Below are 26,837 nucleotides of genomic sequence, written 5' to 3'. Positions count from 1 at the left end.
ACAGGACTTAACAAGGTCAAGTCTTATTTGCCATTGATCTTATTTGCTATTTGTGGGACTTTGCAATGTTCGAACTGATTCTTAGGTTTGGTCCTTTTTCTTTTACTTGATTTATTATACTGAGATACAGTGAAAAATATTGTTTTGCATATTTTCAAAACAAATTGTACCTTACATAGGTATGTCAGAGTAATAGATCAGAATTCAGAATATTGTGTTACTACAGATAAGGTGCACAGCACGATCAACTCTAATATAGGAGAGGTCCGTTCATAAGTATGATAACAGCAGGAAAGAAGCTGTTCTTGGATCTGTTGGTTTGTATTTTCAAATTTTTCTATCTTATACTCAATGGAAAAGGTTGGAAGAGATTGGGGTGGAAGGGGTCTTTGATTATGTTGGTTGCCTTCCTGAGGCAGTGGAAAGTATAGACAGATTCAATGGAAGGAAGGCTGCTTTTGTGTCAGATTGGGCTGCGTTCACAGCTCTCCGTAATTTCTTGCGGTCTCTGGCACAGCAGCTGCCATACAAGGCTATACTGCATTTAGATAGGACGTTTTCTGTGGTGCATCTATAAAAATTCATGAGTCATTGTGAACATGCCAAATATCCTTAGCCTTCTGATGAAGTAGAGGTATTGGTGTGCTTTCTTGACTGCCGCAACAACATGGATGGGTCAGGACAGTGTGTTGGTGAGATTTACTCCTAGGAACTTGAAGCTCTCAACCATCTCCACGTCAGCACCATTGATGGACAGGGGTGTGTCCTCTACTCTGCTTCCTAAAGTCAATGACCAGCTGTTTTGTTTTGCTGACATTGAGAGAGAGATTGTTGTCTTTATACCATGTCATTAAACTGCCTGTCTTATTTGTTGTTTGAGATCCAACCCACTATGGTGGTGGTATTCGCAAATTTGTACATCAGTTAGAGCTGAATTTGGCCACACAGTCATGAGTATAAAAGGAGTGAAGTAATGTGCTGAGTACGCAGCCTTCTGGGGCACTGGTGTTGACAATTATTATGGAGGAGGTGTTGTCACCTATCCTTACTGATTGTGGTCTGCAGGTCAGGAAGTCGAGGATCCAGTTGTTGAGAGGGGAGTTTGGAGATGTGTTTGTTGGAATTATAGTGTTGAAGGCAAAGCTAAAATCAATAAACAGGGACTCTGACGTAGGTGGGGTTCTTGTTCCAGATGTACCAGGGATGAGTGTAGGTCCTGGGAAATGGTGTCTGCCATGGATATAGCAGTTGAATTGTAATGAACCATGGCAATCTGGGAGACTGGAATTGACGTGTGCCATTACTAACCTCTTAAAGTATTTCAAAACCATGGATGTCAGATTCACTGGGCGGTAGTCATTATAGTAAAAACAATGACTGCAGATGCTGGAAACCAGATTCTGGATCACTGGTGCTGGAAGAGCACAGCAATTCAGGCAGCATCCGATGAGCAGCAAAATCGACGTTTCGGGCAAAAGCCCTTCATCAGCTTTATTCCTGATTAAGGGCTTTTGCCCGAAACGTCGATTTTGCTGCTCGTCGGATGCTGCCTGAATTGCTGTGCTCTTCCAGCACCACTGATCCAGAAGAAGGTAGTCATTATGGAACAATGCCTGATTTCTCTTTGGCACTGAGATGACAGTGCTCTTTTTGAAGTAGATGGGAACCTCACATCAGAGTATGTATGCATATGATAAATAGGTACTGTCTAAAAGTACTTAACTGATTGCACAGCCTTTTGTGGAGGTTATGCATATGTAAAATACACAGTTTCTTTCTTGCAGTCACTTCATGGCAGCAGGGAGAATACAAGTGGAAGTGAAAGTGAGAGAATGAATGTGCATGAGACAGAGGAGATCTGGAAGAAGATAGAAAAGGCCATTAGAATAAAGAGTATCACACACAGAATGTGCCATTTAACCCATTGCATCTGCACTGATTATAAAAGAACTATGTAGCTATTCCCATTCCATCCTGCCCCCAGTCATTTTACTTTTTTTATGTGCTTCTCTGCTGTTTTTTGAAAAGTGATTATGAATTCTGGTTCCACCGTTATTTGTGCCCAGCCATTTCACATCCTACCAATTCTGACTAAATATTCTTTGGATTTCTCCTTTTATCCTTTTTGTAAATTTATACTCTCTGGATAGCAACTACAAAAATGGAAACAAATATTTACCTCTCAATCAGATCTGCTCTAATCTTTATTGTGCTGATGGAAATAACCCATTTTTTTTTTCCCTCAAATGAAGCAACTGAGACCTGGTGTAATCTTAGTGAATTTCTTCTGTATCTTAACTATAATAGTGATTTAAGACAATGATTTGTACAGATTTAGCATTATCTTATTGATTTTACATTTTACATTTTATGTACCTGTTTATAATTAGCGGGTTTTGAGAAAATTTGTAGCTCAGGTTGAAGTTCTGGATGTAGATTTGCTCACTGAGCTGGAAGGTTAGTTTTCAGACATTTTGTCACCATGCTAGGTAACATCATCAGTGAGCTTCTGTATGAAGCTTCTTCTGGAGGCTTACTGATGTTACCTAGTATGGTAACAAAACGTTTGAAAACGAACCTTCCAGCTCAGCGAGCAAACCTACATCCAGAACCTATTTATAATGTCTATCTTCCTAGACTTTTAAAATTCACTTTATCAATACTTCAGCCTAGTTTCAAAAATCAACATCTCAGAATCTTTAAATCTGTCTTAAAGGGTTATGTACTCAGGATAAGAAAAACAAGTATGACACACAAGATCAATGTCTTACTGCTCTCATTCTGTAACACACCTTTTTTTCATCACCACCTTCTAAAAATGGCAATATTTCATATACCCCTCTCAATACTTTCTGTCTTACCCCTTGAAGACAAATGGATAAGGATTCATAACTTGTTACTTTTTGTGCAAAATATTTCTTTTCTGCTCGGATTCTGTAATATTTCAGAAATGAAGTTTCATATTCCTGGAGGGCTGTGGTGGTGTTAGTCTTCACCAGCAGCAATGCAGTATAGTTCCACAAATGAATCACTGAGCAATATCAGTCTTCCTCATATGAAACTAGATTCCCTGCTTTCTCTATTTAGTCGATGTCTAGTTCTTTTTGGCTACATCACAACAACAAACAAACTGACCACCTGTATAGTAGTGATTCCAGCAATAACTTCAAGAGCAATAACTTCAAGATCCCCACAATTTTTTAAATCACTTGAATCCAAAATCATAGCAGGATTTCAATATACTAGACAGGAAGTGTGGATGATACAGTCAGAATCTATGCCCGTCATCGTATCTTCTTTGAAGTCAACATAGTTCCCATTATAGGAATTGCAATGATACAGTTCTCTGATGAGGTCTCCAAAAACTTTACTAAAGTACTATTCAGTTTGGGCACTGCATCCTAGAAACAGGTTTGTTTTGGTGGCAGCTGTTCAGCAAGAAATTGAACCATTATCAAGTTGTCAACATTATTCTCAAGACTCCTTTCCATTATCTTGAATCTGCTTACACAATTTTACTCTTGATACTTTAAAAGGAACAAAGAGAGACATCAAACAAGCATCAAATTAACTACGAATCATAGTCTACAATTTATTTTATTTCCCAGAGTCTTTGTTATAAAATATTCACAAATTTTATAGTTGTGCTAATCATCACCATTTCCAATTTATTTTTAAAAATGCAAAACAGGCAAACCAGTGAAACTTTGGGTAAAATAAGACATGATACACCTAGGAATGCAGGTACATAATTCTTTAAAGTTTGTATCACATATAAACAAGGTAGTTCAAAAAGGCATTTCACATGCTTGCCTTCATTGTTCAGTCCTTGGAGTAAAGGAGTTGTGAAGTCCTTTTAAGGTTGTACAGCACATTAGCAAGGTCTTTTCTGGAGTCCTGTCTCAGCTCTGGTCACTCAGGTATGAGAAGGATATTATTAAGCTAGAGAGGGTTCTGAACAGATTCACCAAGCATGTTGCTGGGTATAGAAGGTATGAGTTATAAGGAAAGACTGGATAGGCTGGGATGTTTTTCACTGGAGGATATGAGATTGAGAGGTGACCTTATAGAAGTTTATAAAATAATGAGAGGTAAAGATAAAGTAATGGTAGTTGTCTTTTCCCTACTATAGGGGATTTCAAGACTAGGGGGTATATGTTTCAGGTGGAAGGAGAAAAATTTTAAAAAGACAGAGAGCAATTGTTTTTTTTAATTAACAGAGGGTGGTTCCAATGTAGAATGAACTTCTTTAGGAAGTGGTTGATGTGAGTACAGTTACAACATCTAACAAATATTTGGGTAAGTACATGAATAGGAAAGCTTTGGAGGGTATGGGCCAGGATCAGGCAGGTGAGACTAGTTAAATTTGGGACTATGTTCAGCATGGACTGGTTGGACTGAAGGATCTGTTTCCATGCTGTATAACTCTATGACTTGTTAAAAAATCTTTTGGAAATTGAAGCAGTTGCTTTATATAAGATCAAACCATGTGTCTTCTTCAAAAGGGACCACTTTTATTAAAGAAACCATTTTCTATCAAGCATCCCCTTTCAATGTCAGGTTGCAAATAATCTGTTTCACCACTCTTCTTGAAATTTAATGTGTATTCTACTTGTTGCTTCTCCAAAAATGTATCTTAGATTTATTTAAATTAAAAGTCACACAATTTTCCTAGTCTAATCTGTCTCTTTTTGTAGTGTCTTACAATACTATTTACTCCCTATTTTTCTGGCATCTGTACAAGTATTACAGTACCCAGTCAGAACAAAGTATTTCTCACAGGCTGCTGTTGTAAATCATGATTTTTGATCAAGTGGCTAGCACTCCAACCACTATTGTCATTAATAACAATGTGAGAACGACACATACTTAATGCTCTTCAAGATCCATTTAACTCCAAAACAAATTAAAACCACCTTCATTTTTCCCTTCTAAATAATCTCTACCTCGCTTTACAAAGTCACTGTTTCCCTGTCTTATTTTTCAACCCACCCATCTTACCTCGATTACAAAATAAATCTATCTACTCCAGAAATTCACCAAAGATCCTTATACAACACCATCCAAATCCATGACGACTTCCATTGAGAAGGACAAGGCAGCAGAGACATGAGAACACCACTACCTGCAAGTTCCCTCCTAGTTACTCAACATCCCGATTTGAAAACATTGCCATTCCTTCACTTGTTGATGGATCAAAACCCTGGAATTTGCCATTAATATCAATTGTGGGTCTACCTTTAGCACATGGAATGCACTGACTCAATAAGGCAGTTCATCACCATCTTCTCAAGGGCAGCAAGGGTGGCCAGCGATGCCTATGTCCCATGAATGAATTAAAACTAAATCAGGCCCTTAAATTAAATCAGATAGGTCTTGGTAAAGTTCTGGGTGTAAACTAGTGACCTATCTAGATTTTATAATGCAGTGGAACACTGTCACTTGCCACAGAAACATTTTATTAAACTTGTAATGTAAATACCATATTGCAACTTGTACCAGTATTTCCCTAGGTTAATGGTGTACCATATTGTATATCCTTGAAAACTGTATAACAGTTAACATGTTTTAAACCAAATGCAGTAATATTATCACGTTATCCATACCTCCCGCTCCTTGGGAAAGTAACCAACATAATCAAAGGCCCCTTCCACCCTGGTTACATTCTCTTCCACCCTCTTCTGTTGGGCAGAAGGTATAAAGATTTGAATAGATGTACGAATATAATGAAGAACAGCCTCTTCCCCACTGTTATTAGATTTTTGAACAGACTTCTCAAATGTTAATTCTGATCTCTTTGAACATTTTCTGCAGCTTTAACACTGCATTCTGCACTTTGTTCTGCTCCCCTGATGCACTTTATATGGTATGGTCTGCCTGTATAGAGACAAAAAAAAACCTGCAGATGCTGGATCTATAGTCGATAGGCAGAACACTAGAAGAACACAGCAAGCCAGACAGCATCAGGAGGTGTAGAAGTCCTCCCGTAACCCTCCTGGATGTAGGGGAAGCTGCAAATGAAGGGGGAGATGGGGGCAGGGTGGTGAAATGGGGATAGGTGAAGACAGGTGGAGAGTACGACCAGGTTGGTCAATGGGAGAGGTGAGGGTCGTGAGTGTAGTGCTGGAAAAGCACAGCAGGTCAGGCAGCATCCAAGGAACAGGAGAATGGATGTTTTGGGAAAGAGCCGTTCATCAGAAACTCTTGCCTGAAGTGTCGATTATCTTGTTCCTTGGATGCTATCTGATCTGCAACTGCTTTTCCAGCGCCACACTCATGACACTGATCTCCAGCATCTGCAGTCCTCACTTTCTCCTAATGGGAGGAATGGATCCGGTTGGTGGCAGGCAGCAATAAGAGTGAACTGGTGGGGCTGGGAAGGGAGCTGGGGGATGGGGAAGGAGATTATTTGATATTGGAGAACCCAGTGTTGAGTCCTCCAGGCTGTAGGGTGCCTAGACGGAAGATAAGGTTTTGCTCCTGTTGGTTTGTGTTAGCAATGGAGGAGATCAAGTATGGTCATGTTGGAAAGGGAGTGGTTAGCAGAATTAAAATGGGAAGAGAGGGAGGTGAACCGCTGTCTCACCGAGAAGGACTGTTTAGGGCACTGAATGGAGGTGAGAGGGTTGATATATTGGCAGGTTTTGCACTTTTTCTGGCTACAGGGGAATGTACCTGAGCATTTGGTGGCAGGGGTGGCACGAACTAAGGACTGTTGGAGGGAATGATCCTTGCGGAGGCTGAGAGGGGTGGGGAGGGGAAAATATTCTTGGTGGTGGGGTCCAGTTGGAGTTGCCGGAACTGTTTGAGGATGATGCATTGGATGCGGAGACTGGTGGGGTGGTAGGTGAGCACAAGGGGGGATTCAGTCCTTATTGTGTTTGGGGGGGGGGGGGGGGGGTGGGGGGAGTTTAGTGTGGTGGAACAGGGAATGGAGGTGGTGTGGCAGTGGGATGTCTGGATGACAGAAAAGCATTTCGCTCAAAATAGGTGGACATCTGGGATACTCGCAAGTGGAGAGTCTCCTCATCTGAGCAGATGCGGCAGAGGAACTGGGAGAATGAGATGAAGTTTTTGCAGGATACTAGGTGGGAGGAGGTGTAGTCCAGGTAGTTATGGGAGTCTGTAAGGTTTGCAGTAGACTTCCATCTGCAAACTGTCACCGGAGATGGAAATGGTAGGTTGAGAAAGGGGAGGGAGGTGTCTGAGATGGACCAAGTGAATTTGAGGGAGGGGAAGAAGTTGTGGGTGCAGTCGATGAACTGCTCCAGTCCAGCCTGGGTGCAGGATGCTGCACTGATGCAGTCATCGACGTAACGGCGGAAAAGTTGAGGTAGAATGCCTGTGTAGGTGAAGATAAACTGTTTGATGTGGCCGACAAAAAGGTAGGTAGAGCTGGGCCCATCTGGGTACCAATGGCCACCCACTGGATTTGGAGGAAATGGGAGGAGTTGAAGAAAAAGCTATTGAGGGTGACAACCAGTTCAGTGAGGCAGAGGAGGTTCTTGGTGGAGGGGGAACTGGATGGGTCTCTGTTCCAGAGGAAGAAGATGAGGGCCTGGAAGCCATCTTTGTGGGGTATGGACAGGTATAAGGATAGCACAGCCATAGTGAAGAGAAAGGCTGTGGGCTGGGGAAGTGAAAGTTGTTGAAACTATGGAGGGCGTGGACGTAGGTGGGGAAGTGCCTGAACTGGGGGGGAGAGGAAGCAGTCAAGGTAGGACAAGATGAGTTTGGTGGGGCAGGAGCATGCCAAGACAATGGGTTGGGCATGGTAGTTGGGCTTATGGATTTTGGGGAGCAGGTAGAACCGGGCATGCGGGGCAGGGGGACTATGAGCGACACAGTCAGTGCCTTTGTTTCCTCTAGTGATCTCCCCTTTACCTGTACTGCCTCCAAACTCAGTCTCCCAGCCCTGCACTACCGGGTTCTACCTACTCCCCAAGACCTACAAGCCCAACTATCATGTACAACCCATTGTCTCGGCATGCTCTTACCCCACCAAACTCATCTCGTCTTACCAAGACTCCATCCTCTCCCCCCTAGTTCAGGCACTTCCCACTTATGTCCACACCTCCAAAGCTTCAACAACTTCCACTTCCCCGGCCTGCAGGCTTTCTTTTCACTATGGCCGTGCAGTCCTTATACACGTCCATACCCCACAAGGATGGTCTCTAGGCCCTCAACTTCTTCCTCTCCAACAGACCCATCCAGTCCCCCTCCACCAAGCTGATCTGGTCCTCACCCTCAATAGCATTTTCTTCAATTCCTCCCATTTCCTCCAAATCTAGTGGGTGGCCATGGGTACCCAGATGGGCCCCAGCTCCGCTGCCTCTTTGCCGGCCACATCGAACAGTCCCTCTTCAGCACCTGCACAGGCACTGTACCCAAAGTCTTCCACCGTTACATCACTGACTGCATCAGTGCAGTGTCTTGCACCCAGGTTGAATTGGAGCAGTTCATTGGCTGCACCCACAACTTCCACTCCATCCTCAAATTCACTTGGTCCATCTCGGACACCTCCCTCCCCTTTCTCGCCCTTCCCTTTCCATCTCTGGCAATAGTTTGCAGATGGGTGTCTACTACAAATGTACAGACTCCCATAACTACCCGGACTACACCTCCTCCCATCCACTATCCTGCAAAAACTCCATCCCATTCTCCCAATTCCTCCGCCTCTGCTTGGATGAGGAGACACTCCACTCGCAAGTATCCCAGATGTCCACCTATTTTAAGCAATGCGCTATTCATCCCTCCATCATCTAGACATCTCTCTGTCGCACCACCTCCATTCCTCATTCCATCGCTCCACCAACACAATAAGGGCAGAGCCCCTCTTGTCCTCACCCCGCCACTAAATACCCAGGTACCTTCCCCTGTAACTAGAAAAAATGCAAAACTTGCCAGTACACCACCCCCCTCACCTCCATCCAGTGCCCCAAATAGTCCTTCCACGTGAGACAGAAGTTCACCTGCCTCTCTTCCAACCTAGTTTATTGCATCAGGTGCTCCCGATGTGGTCTTCTCTACATCAGGGAGACCGAACATAAACTTAGGGAACAGCTCACAGAACGTTGCAGTCAGGTCTGCAGGGGCTGATTGGATCTCCCAGTCAGCGCCCATTTCAATTCTCCCAACCACTCCCTTTCCGCCATGATGATCCTTGACCTCCTCCATTGCCAAACCAAACCACAGCGCCTATTGGAGGATCAACACCATATCTTTCGCCTGGGCACCCTACACCCTGAAGGACTCAACATTGAGTTTTCCAATTTCAAATAACCTCCTTCCCCATTCCACCGGATCCATTCCTCCCAATGACTAACTAGGTCGTACCCTCCACCGGTCTTCACCTAACCCCACTTCACCACTCTTTCCCACCTCCCCCTTTATCTGCAGCTCCCTCAATCCTGAAGAAGGGTAACACCTGGAATGTCAACCTCCACCTCCTGATGCTGCCTGGCTTGCAATGATCTGCCTGTATAGCACACAAAATACCACTTTTCACTGTATCTCAGCATGTGACCACAATACATCAATCACTGCAGTCAGCACCCCAATTAATGAAAGGGATTGTTGACTGTTACATAGCAAGAAGTTGGGAACCCTGAGTTATCTGTCTCCAACTAGCAAGCACAGAAACACCCAGCTTAGATTATTCTGTTTCCAAGACCACAGAAAACCCCTGGGACATTCCCGATCAGCAAGATTTGGCAACATAGTGGAAAAAACTTGGTGCTAACAGGGAAACGTTTGAGAACATTTTTACAGCTAAATCATGCACATAACGTTGTAGTTGGTTGCTCGCATTTTAAATAGCGATGAAGCAGTTTTTTCTTTCAGTTAATACAATACTAGCCTTCCAGAATATAATACTGCTGAAGCAATCTACCAGTTAGCTACTAAATTGCAATCAGTGAGAAAGATCACCTCTTTCTCAGCTTAAAAAAAATGAATTACAAATAAAAGCTCCTTTCGCCATTTCAAGCTCAAAGGCATAATTGTCTGGAACACAATTATCATGGCTTCAGTCATCTTCCATCTCCTGTTTATAATTTATGTGCCAATGTTAAATATTTCAAAGCATAGCTGAAGAACAAGGGAGTCCTTTCACAGTCTGAAGCAGAAAGCAAAGCTTTGTTCCCACAAGATTAAATGGCAAAACAAAATTTAGCAATTTCATAAGTAGTCTAAAAAAAGGACCACTCCCTCTTTTCTTCCTCTATTGTTCTCATTCACTCAGCTACCAAAATGTTCTATTAACTCAGTTAAGGCTAAATACAGGGAAGGTGCATTATCTGATCACTGCATCTAGAAGGTTGTTGTCAGCCTGTTTTCTGTTATAAAAATGTTTTAACTTATTAATAATATTTAGCTATTTTCTACCTAGCACCATATCATTTATTTAAAAAGCTTTAAAAGTGCAACTTGTTTTAAAATTATTATGGCACCACATGGTTATTGCACCTGCTAATGAGTTCATAGGGATTCCAACAACAGCACTAACAATGGCTTAGCATGCTTACCTTGAAGCTGCTTGAATCTTCCTTCCAGCTGATTATAATTGTATGGTATCTGAGAAGGAAAGCCAGTGGATAATGGTCCTGACATGCTAGATGTCCTATGTATTTCCATTTGATAGCAATGCAATGAAGGGCAAAACAGTAAAAATAAGAGGAATGTAATCCTCCTGCAGACTCAGTTCACCACAGAACCCTGGTAGAAAAGAGTGGCTGGTTACCGTTCGTGTAACTGGCCTGCAAGTAAGCTTCTTAAATGAACGAAAATCCAGCATACTCCATTCACTGTAGGTTGATGGTGTAAAAAGGCATCACCCATAGATCAGCATCATATCGCCTTTTGATTGTTCAGTTCGTAAATCTCCAGACTATTTTAGCCAGCAGCTTTAAAATTTCCAAGGAAATGAACGACTGAACGGCACACCCACTAAACACAAGCCTGCAGCTTATCTTCCTTCTTTCTGAAGCCAATAAGCTCACCTTCACATTACTCCAGTCTGCAGTGTAATTTAAGTAGTAGGCAGTCACAGTTTGAATGATGTCACTATTAACATAAGAGTAGGAAGGAATGGGAATGTACCACTTGCAAAAAAAGGGGGTTTACAAAAGGTATGCATTGGTAAAAAGAATCGAGTAGTTGCTAGAAAAAACAGTTGCTCTTTGTGCACACACGAGATTAACTAAAATTTTTAAGGTTTCCGATTTTTAAATGAACAGGGGTTTTCTACAAAAACGCACAATTAAGTAGTTCCTGTAAGAGTCCCTCCTTAAATATGGAAGAATTACAATCATTTGTTTAAGTACCTCACGTAACGGGAAAGTCTCATATTTCCATCACAAGGGAAGGAGGAATAATGTTCTTCTTTTAGTTGCATTCCATACACAATAGGACGGCAGTATAAACATCTCAATATTACCCTTAAACTTATGGAATCACTTAAAAGTGGAATTAGACACCATAGTCACGTGTCTGTGTTTCTAGTGAATATTGATTATTAAACCTTAAAATAGTGACAGCAATTTAAAATCTTGAGAAACAAAACAGTACTTCCCAGACTGCTTTAGTTTGTTGAGACTCTCAGATACTGAAGAGTAAAAAGCAGGATTTGCAGATCAAGTGTCTAGACCTCCAACTCTTCTTATCATTAACAACAACCGGAGCAAACCGTGTAATTAAATGCTCTTAAGATCCAGTTAAATCCAAACAAATTAAAACGCCTTTATTCCTTCCACACAAAATCCATCTCTCTTTATGAAGTCATCTCATTTCCCTGTTTTGGTATTTTTAGACCCATCCATCCTGCCTCAATCACAAAAAAGGTCTATCCATGTTTTTGTATACAGTGACAGCAATGTGAACAGAAGCAAATATTAACATACCACTTGCAATTTATTTTTATTCCATCATGGGATGTGGTGTCAATGTTTATTGTCCTGTCCTTCAAAGAATGGTATCAGCTGCTGCTATATGCAAACACATCTAGATCAGAGATCTAGAATTTTGACCTTACAACCGCAAAGAGAAGAGTGATATCATTCCAAGTTGGGATGTTGTGTGGCTTGGAAGGGAACTTACAGATGGTATTGGTCTCATGCATCACTGTGCTTGATCTTCTAGTTGTTGGGGTCATAGATTTGCAAGTAACCTTGCTAAGTTGCTGCAGTGCACCTTTTCTATACGCACAATGCTGTCACTGTGAATTGATAGAGGAGTGAATAGATGTTTAAATTGATAAATGGAATGCCAAACAAGCAGGCTATTTTGACCTGAATGGTGTTGATCTTTTTTGTTTATTAATTAGATTACCTACAGTATGGAAACAGGCCCTTCTGCCAACAAGTCCACACCAACACTCCAAAGAGTAACTCACCCAGAGCCAATCCCCTGGCCTATATTTACCTCTGACCTGGTAATTTGGCATGGTCAATTCACCTAACTTGCACATCTTTTTAATTGTGGGAGGAAACCCACGCAGACAGGGGGAGAACTTGCAAACTCCACATAAACAGTCGCCCAAGGCTGGAATTGAACCTGGGTTCCTGTGAGGCAACAGTGCTAACCACTGTGCCCCTATGCCACCCTTCTTGGGTGGTTGGAGCTTCATTCATCTTGGCAAGTTGAGAATATTCCATCATGTGATTGATAGGTGGTGGACAGGATTACTCCAAGTTTGTGAGGTGCTTTTGTATTTATATGGCTGGACCAGTTCAATATTTGGGTGGGGATTCAGTAATAGTAATGCCGTTGAATGTCAGGTGAACGTCTCTGGTTGCAGATAGGCATTCCCTCGCATTTGCATGGTGTGAAGGGTACTTGTCAACCTAACTGTTGTCCAGGTCTTGCTGCATATACGAATGCACAGCTTCAGAATCAGAGAAGTTGGAAATAGTCCTGAACGTTATGAATTAGAAGTGCACATTTCCACTTTGTTGGAAGGAATGTTACTGATAAGCTGATAAAGTTCAGGGTGGTTGGGCTTCAAATATTTCTGAAGAATTTACGCAGCAATGCACCGGTGACTATCCAATTGGCTTCCAACACAACCACCTTCCTTTTTACTAATTACAAATCCAACCAATGGAAGCTTTTCCAGATTCCCAAAGACTCCAGTTTTGTTCAGACTCCTTGATGCCAGACCAATCAAAAGCCACCTTGATATGACAGGCAATTACTCTCACCTCAGCATTACTATCCATGTTTGAATCAAGTAAGTTGACCTCGTGGGACCTAGATGGTGCATACTGAACAGGTCTTTGCAGTGTGAATACTGATTTATGGAAGGTGTCTCCACAGCAAGGCTCTTGAGGCACAGCAGTAGTGTCCCTACCTCTAAACTAGGAGGTCTAGTTTCAAGACTTATCTGTCTTATATGTGTGTGTCACAACATGTCTGAGCAGTCAACATTATCAGGTAGATGTCAGTGCCGTAGATGTATTGAAACTGCTTGGATAGGGTTCAGAGAGAATTCTAGTGCACATATCTTCAGTACTATTGCCAGGAATGTTTTGGGAGCACATATTTGAAATATTGGATACTGCATTAACTATTTATTGATATTTTGTGGTGTGAATTAAATTGGCTGAATACTGACATCTATGATGCTGGGGACTTTAGGAGAAGGCTAAAATGGATCTCCACCAACAGTTTTAGTAGAAGATGATGGTAAATGGTTCAGCTTTATCTTTTACACCAATTTTATGGCTTCCCCTTCATTGAGGACGGAGATATTTGCATGGCCTCCTTCTCCAGTTAATTGGTTAAGTTGTACAATGTCACCATTGATCATTGGATATAGAAGAATGTAAAGCTTAGACAAGGTTCATTGTTGGAGAGGTAGCTCCATTCTGTCAAATATTGCTATTTCTGCTGTTTAGCATACAAGTGGTCTTGAGTTGTAGCTTTACAAGGTTATTACCTCATCTTTATGTATGTGTTCCTGCATTCTTCACTGAACTACAGTTGATCCTTTGGCTTGATGCTAATGGGAAAGTTAGGGATACAAGTTTCCAGATCATTGATAGATATCATTCTGCTGCTGCTGGTCACCTACTGTGCTTTATGGTTGTCCAGGTTTGAACTGCCAGCTTTTTACAAAATCTATCCCAGTTAGCATGGTGGTAATGTCACAGAGCACAAAGGAGGGTTGGCTCACTGCAAAGATGAGTTTGGTCTTTACAAATAATAAGGACTGTGCTATGGTCACATATATGCTGCCAAGTTCAGATGGATCTGCAAGAGGTAGTCTGGTGAATGCTAGGTTTAGTAGGTTTTTTCCCTCTTGTTAGTTCCCTTACTATCTGCTGCAAGCCCAATATCAGGAATATATTCTTCTGTTTTCATTCTTGAAGATAAAAATAACATCCCAGAAATAACTGGGAATCTCAAGATGAGAGGGAGTGAACAACTTAAAACTATTAGAAAAGGTACTGAGGAAATTATTATATCCAAAATCTTATATATTCCCTGGCACTGATGATCATGATCCAAAGATGTTAAAACAAATTGCTGCTGAGATAGTGGATGCATTGGTTTCAATTTTCCAATTTCCCTAAATTCTGGAAAAGCCCTGCCAGACTGCAGAACAGTAAATGAGACTCCTCTAATCAAGGGAGGAGGGAGACAAAGTAGGAAAACACAGGCCAATTAACCAAACAATTATCATAGGGAAATACAAAGATCTATTATTAATGAGGTTATAGCACAGCACTTAGAATGTCTTAATGTAATCAGGTACAACCAACCTGATTTTGTGAAAAATAAATCATGTTTAACTAATTTATTAGATATTTATTAGAGACAAAGTAACAAGCAATGTAGATAAATGATAACCCATGGATGTACTGCCCATAGATTTCCAGAAAACAACTGATAAAGTGCGACCTCAAAAGGTAAAAGAAGAGATTATGGTGTAGGGTATAATATATTGACATAGACAGGAATTAGCTAACATAGAAATTTAGAAAATAGGAGTAGGATTAGCCACTGTAGGAGCAGATTACTGCAGGTGCTGGAATTTGTACTGCAAACAAAAAATGCTGGATATCACAGCGGGTCAAGTAGCATCCACGGAGAGAGAGCTAGTTAACATTTCAAGTCTAGATGACTCTTCATGAGAGCTGGTGTCAAGTGTGGAGGGGGCAGCATTTATGGAAGAGTGTGGAGGTGGTGTGCCGGGGAGAAAGAGTGGTGATAGTGTAGATTAAGTTTTTGGAATGTGAGAATGGCAGATCAATGGTATATCCAACTGTCAAACTGAAAAGAACAGCTGGACTCACTGGAGTTGGGGGAGGGGAGTGAGGACATGGTGACAGAGAATGCAACAAGCAAAGATAAAAGAAAGAAATGGGTTCACAATCTGAATTCACTCCCATTCAATGATTAGTCTATCTTTTCTCAGGTAAAGAGAGCAAAATCCACATACACTACACCAGGTATAATCTCACCAAGGCCTTGTTCAGCAGCAGTAAGACTCCCTTGCTCCTGTACTCAAACTTTTGTACAATGAAGGGCAACAAATATATTTGCCTTACTAACTGTTTGCAGCATCTATGTGCTTACTTTCAATGACCAGTGTACATGGGCATCCAGGTCCCTTTATGCATTAACTTTTCCCAATCTATAATTTAAGTAACATTCTACTTTTTGTTTTAACTACCAGTGTGGACAACTTTACATTTATCCACTGTATACTACATCTGCCCACTCACTCACCTTTCTAAATCAACCTGAACCTCTCCATGTCCTCCTCACATTCAAACTCCCACCTAATTTCGTGTTATTAGCAAACTTGGAGATATCACACTCAGGTCCCTCATTCAAATTGTTATACATTGTGAATAGCTGTGGCCCAAGTGCTGATCCCTGCAGTACACCACATTTTACCATTTTCCACACTGAAAATAACCCATATATTCCTACTGTTTCCTGTCTGCTAACCAATTCTCAATTCATGCCAGTGTGTTACAACCAATCCCATTTGGCTTTGCACAATAACTTCATATGTGAGACTTTATATGCACCAAATACTAGAAATTGGGATCAGAACAGATAAATGGTTATCTTTGCTTGACACAAATTCGATGAGCCAAAGGATCTTTTTCTGTGCTTTAGATATTTATGACTATGACTTCATCAAAAGCTTTCTGAAAATCTAAACACACCACTTTCATTGCTTCACCTTCATCTTTTCTGTTACATCCTCAAGAAAACTTCAATAAGTTTGTCACATACCATTTCCCTTTTATAAATCGATGCTGACTTTGTGTAATACCACTGATTTTACTTTTAACTGTTTTGTTATCATATCCTTTATAACATATTTTGGAATTTTATGATGTTAGGCTAACTGGTAATTCCAAGTGAACTAGAGGGCATAGGTTTAGAGTGAGAGGGCAAACATTTAAAAGGTATCTGGATGGGTATATGAATAGGAAAGGTTTGGACAGATATGGACCAAGTGCTGGCAAATGGGATAAGATTAATTTAGGATATCTGTTTGGCGTGGACGAGTTGGAGTGAAGGGTCTGTTTCCGTGCTGTACATGACTCTATGGTTACTTCTGTAATCTATGGGATTACATTTGCCACCCTCCAAATCTGCTGGGACTGTTGTAGAATCTACAAAATTTTAAAAGATAGTAATTGATATATCCACTGTTTACATGCCCACCTCCTTAGTACCCTGGGATGTAGATTATAAGACCCTGGAGATTTATCAGCTTTCAAATGCTTCACTAGCACTTTTTTTTTAAACTAACACTAGCTTCTTTTAATTTCTCCTTTCTAAATGACCTTTGCTTCCTTAACACTTCTGGGAACTTCTTGTGTCTTCTTCTGTAAAGACAGAACAAAATTAGTTGTTCAGTATCTTTGAGGGGTTCCTGCTTTTTAATTTATGTCAGAGTTCCTTATATTCTGCTTGTGGGATCCCATCCCTCTTTTTACCTATGCCATTTATACAAACATGGACAATAATCCGATTTGTTCTCTTCATCCCTTCGGAATGTCCTCTAGCCATTCAGTGACATCCCTGACCCTGGCATCTGAGAAGAAACTTACAAAGAAACTTTTTTATTGTTTATTCACTCACGGGATGTGGGCACTGCTGGCTAGGGCAGCATTTATTGCCCATCCCTAATACCCAGAGGGCAGTTAAGTGTCAAGCACATTACTGTGGGTCTGGAGTCACATGTAGACCAGACCAAGTAAGCATGACAGTTTCCTTCCTTAAAGGACATTAGTGAACCAGATGGATTTTTACTGACAATTGGTAATGGTTTGCTAGACTCTTAATTTCACATTTTCATTGAGTTCACATTCCACCACCTGCCATGGCGGGATTCAAACCTGGGTCCCCAGAACATTAACTACCACTAGGCCGTTGCCTCCCTGTCCGTGGCTGCAGAAACATCTGTTTTCCTTACAATAGAATCCCCTTTCACGACTGCTCTCCAACAGTGGAGTGGGGGTCATTGTATTCTTTTAAGGCAAAATTAGATTCTTGAATAACAAGGGAGTTTAGGAGTAGGTGGGTAATGTGATATTGAGACACAGATAAATCATGATCTTATAGACAGGCAGAGCTGGACATAGGAGCCAAACCATCTTCTTCTGCTTTAATTCATACGTTTGGGACTTAACCAGTGCACTCTTGTCACCTTCAGCACTTTCACCAAGTGCTGCCATGTTCTGAAGTTTAAGTTATTGTCTTACACCGTCTGCAAATATTTGAGAAGCATTTTATTTTACTTCAAGAAACTAGATGGGTACAGTTGGATTTCAGCTCAGACTTCAGATTGAAAGGCATGCCCAAACTACAGGATGGGCATCTTGAATATCTATGGCATAAATGTTCCAAGGAAAATTAGTTTTGGCCAGCTTCCATCTAACTCCTTGTGTTATGGGCAAAACAAGAATATTTCTAAACAAAAGCTAATTGCACAGGTGACTCAGAAATTGTTTCCATATTGCATGAAATCAACATCCTGCCCACTATTTCCTGAAGTGTGGGATTCGCACTGAAAGACTGAAGTTGAATTTAGGGTCCTTCTGAGAAACTAGTTGTCAGGAAGACTGTTCTTTAGAATGAATTTTGCACAACATAAAAACAGCTTGAGAAATCATAGGATGAATGATGAACAGTAGAAAATGTCAGACGTGGCCTTGGCACAATAGAGTTAAGATTGGACCTGCAACACATTGGCGAGATACCGCAGGAGAAGTTTTATTTTAAATCAAATATAGAAGCAGTGGAAAAGGATTCAACATTGAGATTCCTCACCCCGGAAAGAGTACAAACTCTCACAAAAACCTGTCCTCATTTTGGAAGTGACAGACAGAATTAATCACATATGATGTAGGAATAATTAATCTGAACAAATGTGGGCAAATAAAAATATTTCACAGGCCTTGCACCATTAAAAAAAATTGTTAAGCCTGAATAAATACTTGATGCATAGGTGGCATGGTAGCTCAGTGGTTAGCACTGTTGCCTCATAGCACCAGGGACCTGGATCAGATTCCAGCCTCGGGCAACTGTCTGTGCAAACTCCATACATTCTCTGACATCTGCATGGGTTTCCTCCAGGTGCTCCTGTTTCCTCTCTCAGTTCAGAGATGTGCAGGTTAGGTGAATCAGCCATGCTAAATTGCCCATAGTATCTAGGGATGTGCAGGCTAGGTGGATTAGCCATGGGAAATGCAGGGTTACAGGGATAGGGAAGGATGGGTCTGGTGAGACCCTCTCAAGACCATCAGTGTGGACTGAATGGTCTGCTTCCACACTGCAGGGCTTCTATGATATACAATAAAGAAATAATTCTTCTACACCCTCAGGACATTTCAAAGTGCTCCAAAACCAATTAATTGTCTTTTATTTTAGAAAGTGTAAAATACAGCAAAATGACCAGCTACTCTCTGATTGGGGAGAACACCACTGGTTTTCTTCTGATAGTATTATGGAAAATTTTACATTTAAGCAAACAAATCGTCAATGCTACACAAAAAACAAAGAACTGCGGATACTAGAAATTTGATTAGATTAGATTAGATTAGATTAATTTCAGTGTGGAAACAGGCCCTTCGGCCCAACAAGTCCACACCGACCCGCCGAAGCGTAACCCACCCATACCCCTACCCCTACATTTACCCCTTTACCTAACACTACGGGCAATTTAGCATGGCCAATTCACCTGACTTGCACATCTTTGGATTGTGGGAGGAAACCGGAGCCCCCGGAGGAAACCCACGCAGACACGGGGAGAACGTGCAAACTCCACACAGTCAGTCGCCTGAGTCGGGAATTGAACCCGGGTCTCTGGCGCTGGGAGGCAGCAGTGCTAACCACTGTGCCACCGTGCCGCCCAATCTGAAATAAAAACAGAAATTTCTGGAAATGCTCAGAAGGTCTGGCAGCATCTATGGACAGAAAGCAGTTTCGGGTCCAGTCACCTTCTTTAAGGCTGTTGCTGAATGCCTCATTTGGAAAACAGCTACAATGACAAGGTGGCACATTCTCAATACTGAACTAAAACACTGGCTATGATTACATGTCTAAAGCCTGGATTGAGACTTGAATTCAAGGCCTTCACATGATGAGGTAAGAGTGTTATTAATGTGAATGGTGGTATAATTTTATTTTTAAATAGGGATAAAAGAAAAAGCTTTATTTCTATAGCTTCTTTCTTAACTTCAATGTATTTCAAAGTACTTGACTGTTAATGAAGTACTTTTTGAAGTGCAGTTACTGCTAATAATGGAGGGTAATGCGTGGTGACCAATTTGTGCACTGCATAGTCTCAAAACCAGCAACGTCCAAATAACCTCTTTTACTAATGTTGGTTAAGAGCTAAACATTGGCCAGGACATCAAAGCACTTGCCTCACCTTTCTTGAATTATTACCCAAAAAGCTGGGTAACGGCTGATTTGAACTCTCATGATATTTTAAATGCAAAAACATGCTTTATTCATAAAAATTTTTAGGTACATACATGGGTACTAAAGCAGTTCTGTACATTCTTTATATAGCAAAAAGAAAACATTGAATTTGATATTCCCTGTAGTTGTAAAAGCCAAAGGCGTTCCCTACTCATGCGGGACACTATTTGCATAAATTGAGGCAAGGAGAGGGACTGATAACTGAAATCACCGCTGTGTACTTTGGCCAAAAGACATTAGAATGTGGTCTTTCTCCACTGCATCTTGACAGTAATTGCCCAAAGCTTTAGTGCATCTCTTAGCACAAGGTTCTGTACCTTGGAACATGCCATTCTGAAACACTTAAGAGTCATAGAGATGTATATCACAGAAACAGACCCTTTGGTCCAACTTTTCCAGGCCGACCAGATAACCTAGATTAATCTAGTCCCATTTTCCAGCATTTGGCCCATATCCCTCTAAATCCTTCCTCGTCATATACCCATCCAGATGTCTTTTAAATGTTGCAATTGTACTAGCCTCCACCACTTCCTCTGGCAGCTCATTCCATATACGCACCACCCTCTGCGTGAAAAAGTTGCCCCTTGGATCCCTCTTTAATTTTTTCCCTCTCACCCTAAACCTACACCCTCTAGTTCTGGGCTCTCCACCCCAGGAAAAAGACCTTATCTATTTACCCTATGTCGAGGTCAACTCTCTATACTGGAGTCTTTCATTGGGTTGATAGCCTTCCAACCACTGTCCACGTTTGTCTCATTGTGCATCCCAGGGAACAGACAGTAGAACAGAATCCTGCATCATGGAGCTGCTTGGGACGAATCTAGACAAAAACCACTGCATTATTCTCCAGATGTTGTTTGCATAGAAGCATTCCAGAAGGAGATATATGACAGTCTCGACCCACCACCCCGGCTGCTTCAAGGCAGCGTGTGGTGACAGAGAGAGTGTGGGTGTGCATGAAGGATCTCACAGGTGTGTCTTTCTCACTACTAGCCAAGTGACATCTTGGTGCTTGGTGGAAACTTCTGGCATTTACAGATTCTGCCAATTAACTGACAGTCTGCTCAAGGATCAACTCTCCCTTTTTCCCCACAGGGTCTCGAGGATGCTGTGTGCTTACTATTGACTTATGGACTTGTGGTCAAAGGTGTTTTCCTTTATAAATTTTTCCATGAGGGACAGGTGATTTAGAACAGTTCAATTATAGTCCAACATCTAGAACAGGTAGAACCTCTGTATATAGTAACACTCTCATGATAGCATTTTCAATAGTTGAGCAATGAAATATCAGTCAACATTCAGGTGTTCAGTCTCTGGACTGACATTTAGACTCAGAACTAATAAACTAAACTGAGCTTAACAAACCTTGATGCAAGTACCTGTGAAGTTTGGAATGCTTGAAAGAAAACCAAGTGGAACAATCTAACTGTCACATTTATTTTTTCCTATATGTAACAAATTGCTTCAACATACAGTTCTGTAAAGTTGTTTATGGAACAATAATTATGGATGGCAACAGACGAGACACTTGTATTCCCAAAGAATGGAGAATGTTACATTGTACTGTTAAGAGGAGGGGGAATAGGTCATTAATTGAACTGTATTTCAAAAATGATTGAACTCTTTCAGCATTTATACCAATATAGATTTGGGATTTAATTTTTTCAAATAATATTTTGAAATTCAAGGAACTTGCAACGTGCATGGTGGCTCAATGGTTAGTACTGCTGCCTCATAGAGCCAGGGAATTGGGTTCAATTCCGGTCTCGGGCGACTCTGTGTGGAGTTTGCATGTTCTCCCCATGTCTGTATGGGTTTCTCCCACAGTCCAAAGATGTCAAGGTTAGGTGAACGGCCATGCTAAATTGCCAGTGTGTTCAGGGATGTGTAGGTTAGGGTGCATTAGTCAGGGGAAATGTAGAGTAATAGGGTAGGGGAATGAGTCTGGATGGGATACTCTTTGTTGGGCCAAATGGCCTGTTTCCACACTGTAGGGATTCTATGATTACCTTATCAAATACTTTGACAAACAATTTGCTAAGCAAGGAATAATTTTAGTTTTTTTTTGTACACAGGTATACAATATGGTATCTTGAATTATTGTTGTGAAGGAAACAATTGAATTAAGTGGGCAAAAGCAGTAAGAAAGAAAATGCCTTAGAAATATCCAAACATAATTAAATAATTTTTTTAAATCGCTGTATTTTGAAGTCATTATTACAATAGGAGTTAAAACAGTACAAGATAATTATTGCTTGTGCAAAAGAGATTTTAAATTAAACAAAAATTGAGTAGCATATTTGCATGGAGATCTCAGTTATCTGTGAAAACATACAGTTGTAATAGAAGGGATTTTAACTTTCTAAACGTAGACTGGGACTACCATAGTCTTAAAGGCTTGGATGGAGTGGAAGTTTTAAATATGTACAAGAAAATTTCCTTATTCAGTACATGAATGTATCAAGAGAAAGTGAGGATTGCAGATGCTGAAGATCAGAGTCAAAAAGTGTGGTGATGGAAAAGCACAGACAATCAGCCTGCATCCGAGGAGCAGGAGAGTCGACGTTTCAAGCATAAGCTTTTCATCAGGAATGATGATGAGATTATGCTTGAAAAGTCAACACTGCTGCTCCTCAGATTCTGCCTGACCAGCTGTGCTTTTCCAGCACCACACATTTTGAATGTGAATGTACCCACTCAAGAAGGAGCAAAACTTGACCTTCTCTTGGGAAATAAGGGAGGGCAAGTGACTGAGGTATCAGTGGGGACACACTCTGTGGCCAGTGATCAAAATTCTGTTAGGTTTAAAATAGTTATGGAAAAGGATAGGCATGATCAAAAAGTTAAAGTTCTAAATTGGAGGAAAGCCAATTTTGATGGTATTAGGCAAGAACTTTCAAAAGTTGATTGAGGGAGGCTATTCACAGGAAAGGGACAGCTGGAAAGTGGGAGGTTTTTAAAATTGAGATAAGCAGAGTTCAGAGACAACATATTCTTGTTCGTGTGAGGAGAAGGCTGATAGGTGCAGGAATGCTGGACGACCACAGAAATTGAGGCTCTGATCAAGAAAAAGGAGGACATTTGGACTGTAGTGATCGAGTGAATCCCTAAACGCAGTAGGGGTACACTTCAGAGGGTAATCAGGAAGGCAAAAAGGGGACATGAGATAGCTTTGGAGAATCCAAATAAATTCTACAAATACATTAGGAGAAAAGAGTAACTCAGGTGAAAATAAGGCCCCTTGAAGATCAACAAGGCCATCCATGTATTCAACCGCAGGAGATACTAAATGAGTATTTTCTGTCAGAATTTACTTTGGAGAAGGATATGGGAGCTAGAGAACTTGGAGAAATAAATATTGAGTTCTTGAAAAGTTTCTATATTACAGAGGTGTGGAGCTGGACATCTTAAAATGCATAAAGGTGGATCATGCCTGGGACCTGATCAAGTATACCCATCAACTTTGTGGAAATGTAGGGAAGTGATCGCTGGGCCCCTTGGTAAGGTACCTGTATCATCGATAGACACGGGTGAAGTGCCAGGAGACTGAAGATTGGCTGATGTGGTGCCTTCATTCAAGGAAGATGGTAAGGAAAAGCCAGGGATAATAGACCAGTGAGCCTAACATCAATGGTGAGTAAGTTGTTAAGAGTGGATGTGGATTCTGAGGGACAGGATTTACATGTATTTGGAAAGGTAAGGACTGATTAGAAATAGTCTACATGGCTTTGGGTGTGGGAAATTGTGTCACATTGACTTGATTACATTTTTTGAAGAAGTAACAAAGAGGATTGATGAGGGCAGCGCGGTGGATGTGATCTATATGGACCTCAGTAAGGTGTTTGACAAGGTTCCTCATCGTAGACTGGTTAGCAAGGTTAGATCACAAATAAAAACAGGTAGAACTAGCCATTTAGAGTCATAGAATCATAGAGATGTACAGCATGGAAACAGACACTTCGGTCCAACCCATCCATGCCAACCGGATATCCCAACCTAATCTAGTCCCACCTGCCAGCACTCGGCCCATATCCCTCCAAACCCTTCCTATTCACATACCCATCCAAATGCCTCTTAAATGCTGCAATTGTACCAGTCTCAACCACTTCCTCTGGCAGTTCATTCCATACACGTAGTTCCTTGAAAGTGGAGTTGAAGATAGATAGAGTCATAGAGTCGTAGAGATGTACAGCATGGAAACAGACTCTTCGGTCCAAACCATCTAAGCCGACCAGATTTCCCAACCCAATCTAGTCCTACCTGTGAAACCCGGCCAAATCCCTCCAAACCCTTCCTATTCATATACCCATCCAAATGCCTCTTAAATGTTGCAATTGTACCAGCCTCCTCTGGCAGCTCATTCCATACACGTACCACTCTCTGTGTGAAAAAGTTGCCCCTTAGGTCTCTTTTATATCTTTCCCCTTTCACCCTAAACCTATGCCCTCTGGTTCTGGACTTCCCCACCCCAGGGAAAAGACTTTGTCTATTTATCCTATCCATGCTCCTCATAATTTTGTAAACCTCTATAAGGTCACCCCTTAGCCTCCGACGCTCCAGGGAAAACAACCCCAGCCTGTTCAGCATCTCCCTATAGCTCAAATCCTCCAACACTGGTGACATCCTTGTAAATCTTTTATGAACTCTTTCAAGTTTCACAACATCTTTCCAATAGGAAGGAGGCCAGAACTGCACGCAATATTCCAACAGTGGCCTAACCAATGTCCTGTACAGCCGCAACATGACCTCCCAACTCCTATACTCAATACTCTGACCAATAAAGGAAAGCATACCAAACGCCTTCTTCACTATCCTATCTAACTGGGACTCCACTTTCAAGGAGTTATGAACTTGCACTCAAAGGTCTCTTTGTTCAGCAATACTCCCTAGGACCTTACCATTAAGTGAATAAGTCGTGCTAAGATTTGCTTTCCCAAAATGCAGCACCTCGCATTTATCTGAATTAAACTTCATCTGCTACTTCTCAGCCCATTGGTCCATCTGGTCAAGATCCTGTTGTAATCTGAAGTAACCCTCTTCGCTGTCCACTACACCTCCAATTTTGGTGTCATCTGCAAACTTACTAACTGTACCTCTTATGCTCACATCCAAATCATTTATGTAAATTACAAAAAGTAGAGGACCCAGTACCAATGCTTGTGGCACTCCACTGGTCACAGACCTCCAGTCTGAAAAACAACCCTCCACCACCATTCTCTGTCTTCTACCTTTGAGCCAATTCTGTATCCAAATGGCTAGTTCTCCCTATATTCCGTGAGATCTAACTTTGCTAACCAGTCTCCCATGGGGCTTTGCATCTGTATAGTGCCTCTCATGAGCCAAGCTTGTCCCAACCTGCTTCACAGATGATTAGAATGGCAAAACCCCTACAGTGTGGAAGCAAGCCATTCGGACCATCGAGCCCACACTGACCCTCAGCATCCCACTCAGACCCACCTCCCATACCCTATAACCTTCCATTGCTCATGGCTAACCAGCCTAGCCCATAGATACCTGGACACTATGGACAATTTAGCACGGCCAATCCACCTAACTTGCAAATCTTTGGACTGTGGGAGGAAACCCACACAAAGAGAACACACAAACACCAGACAGGTCACCCAGGGCTGGAATCGAACCTGGGTCCCTAGCACTGCAGGTTAGCAGTGTTAACCACTGAGCAACTGTGTCGCCCATGAAGGGGTGACTGGAGTGAACATGAGGCAAGAGTGGCATATCATTACATTGTAGTAGCAACATTGATTAGGAGCCCAATTCTCCACAGACCTTTCCACTGGAAGACAATTGAAAAAATGATTCATTCAATATAGGAATTATTTAAAGGGAAGACCAATATCGATGGTGTCTAAGTCTTGTAAGAACTGTACAGGGCGTTTGTGAGGCCATACCTGGTCTACAGTGAACACCTTTTGCTATTGTTTTTGGAAGAAAGAATATACTGGCATCGGAGGCTTTTCAAAAAGAGAATCACTGGCTAATTCCTGGGATGAAGAGGGTTAACATGTTCTGAAAAACTGAACAGGTTCGACCATTACTGGTTAGAGGTTAGAAGAATGGGGTGATGTTCTTGAAAATGTACAAGATGCCAAGGGGGTTTGACATGGCAGATGTTTCCCCGAGTGCGGGAGTCTCAAACCACGGAGATTGGTTACAGAATGAAGGGACACTCGCTTAGATTTGAGAGGTGAAGGATTTTCTTCTCCTGAGGGATAATGAATGTCAGGAATTTTCTACCCCAGAGAGTTGCTGAGGTTACATGACTGAAATGTTTAAAGAGGAGATAGATTTTTGAAAAATCGGGGAGTTATGAGGAGTTGAGGCCTGGGGCAGATTGGCCATGATCTTACAGAATGGCTTGAGGGACTGAAATGGTCTGCTAATGCTCCTATTACGTAATTCCAGGAGGTAAGGAAGGTTTTGACAAGAACATTTTTTTTTTTATCTGATATCCTATTTTTCTGAGAAAATTACAATTTACAGAATATGATCCCAAAGACCAGAAATAAAAAATAACCTCATACAATATAAACAGACACTGACCTGAACTCAGTCAATCATTGGGAATTGGTGACCGTGGTAATCACCAATCCAGCTCATCCTAACCTTGGATAACCTCAAACTGTAGACGGGGATACACAAATGACAAAAAAAAAGTACGATTGGAGGGAGCTCTTTTTGTCTGGTGCAAAAATAGCATTGGTATAAGAAAAAGAAAATCCGCAATACATTCTGAATGTCCTGGGGGTGGGGGGTGATTTCTTTTTATGAAAGGCTAGTCAGGCCTGCCAATCTGAAGATCGGTCAAGAGATTTCAGGATGTGGTGAGAAATACTGGTGGCCAGGGTTGGCAGAAAGAGTGC

General features: G+C 41.5%; 1 protein-coding gene across 3 annotated transcripts in view; it reads right to left on the bottom strand.

Moving 5' to 3' along the window:
- The window catches only part of sptbn1 (spectrin, beta, non-erythrocytic 1), a 292,639-nt gene that overhangs the window by 148,942 nt on the left and 116,860 nt on the right, over positions 1 to 26,837 (bottom strand). Inside the window, exon 1 of one of the 3 annotated variants that reach the window (XM_043695962.2) lies at positions 10,527 to 10,942. The exons of the other annotated variants lie outside the window; for them this stretch is intronic. Within the exon in view, the coding sequence (XP_043551897.1) occupies positions 10,527 to 10,635 (109 nt within the window). The 5' untranslated portion in view covers positions 10,636 to 10,942. Of the gene's footprint in view, positions 1 to 10,526; positions 10,943 to 26,837 lie in introns of those variants that run through there. 3 annotated transcript variants of the gene reach the window in all.

Source organism: Chiloscyllium plagiosum, unplaced genomic scaffold (genome assembly GCF_037043375.1).
Source record: "Chiloscyllium plagiosum isolate Xiang-an unplaced genomic scaffold, Cpla_swu_hap1 HiC_scaffold_10, whole genome shotgun sequence".
Lineage (NCBI taxonomy): Eukaryota > Metazoa > Chordata > Chondrichthyes > Orectolobiformes > Hemiscylliidae > Chiloscyllium > Chiloscyllium plagiosum.
This window is presented reverse-complemented; position numbering and strand designations above follow the sequence as displayed.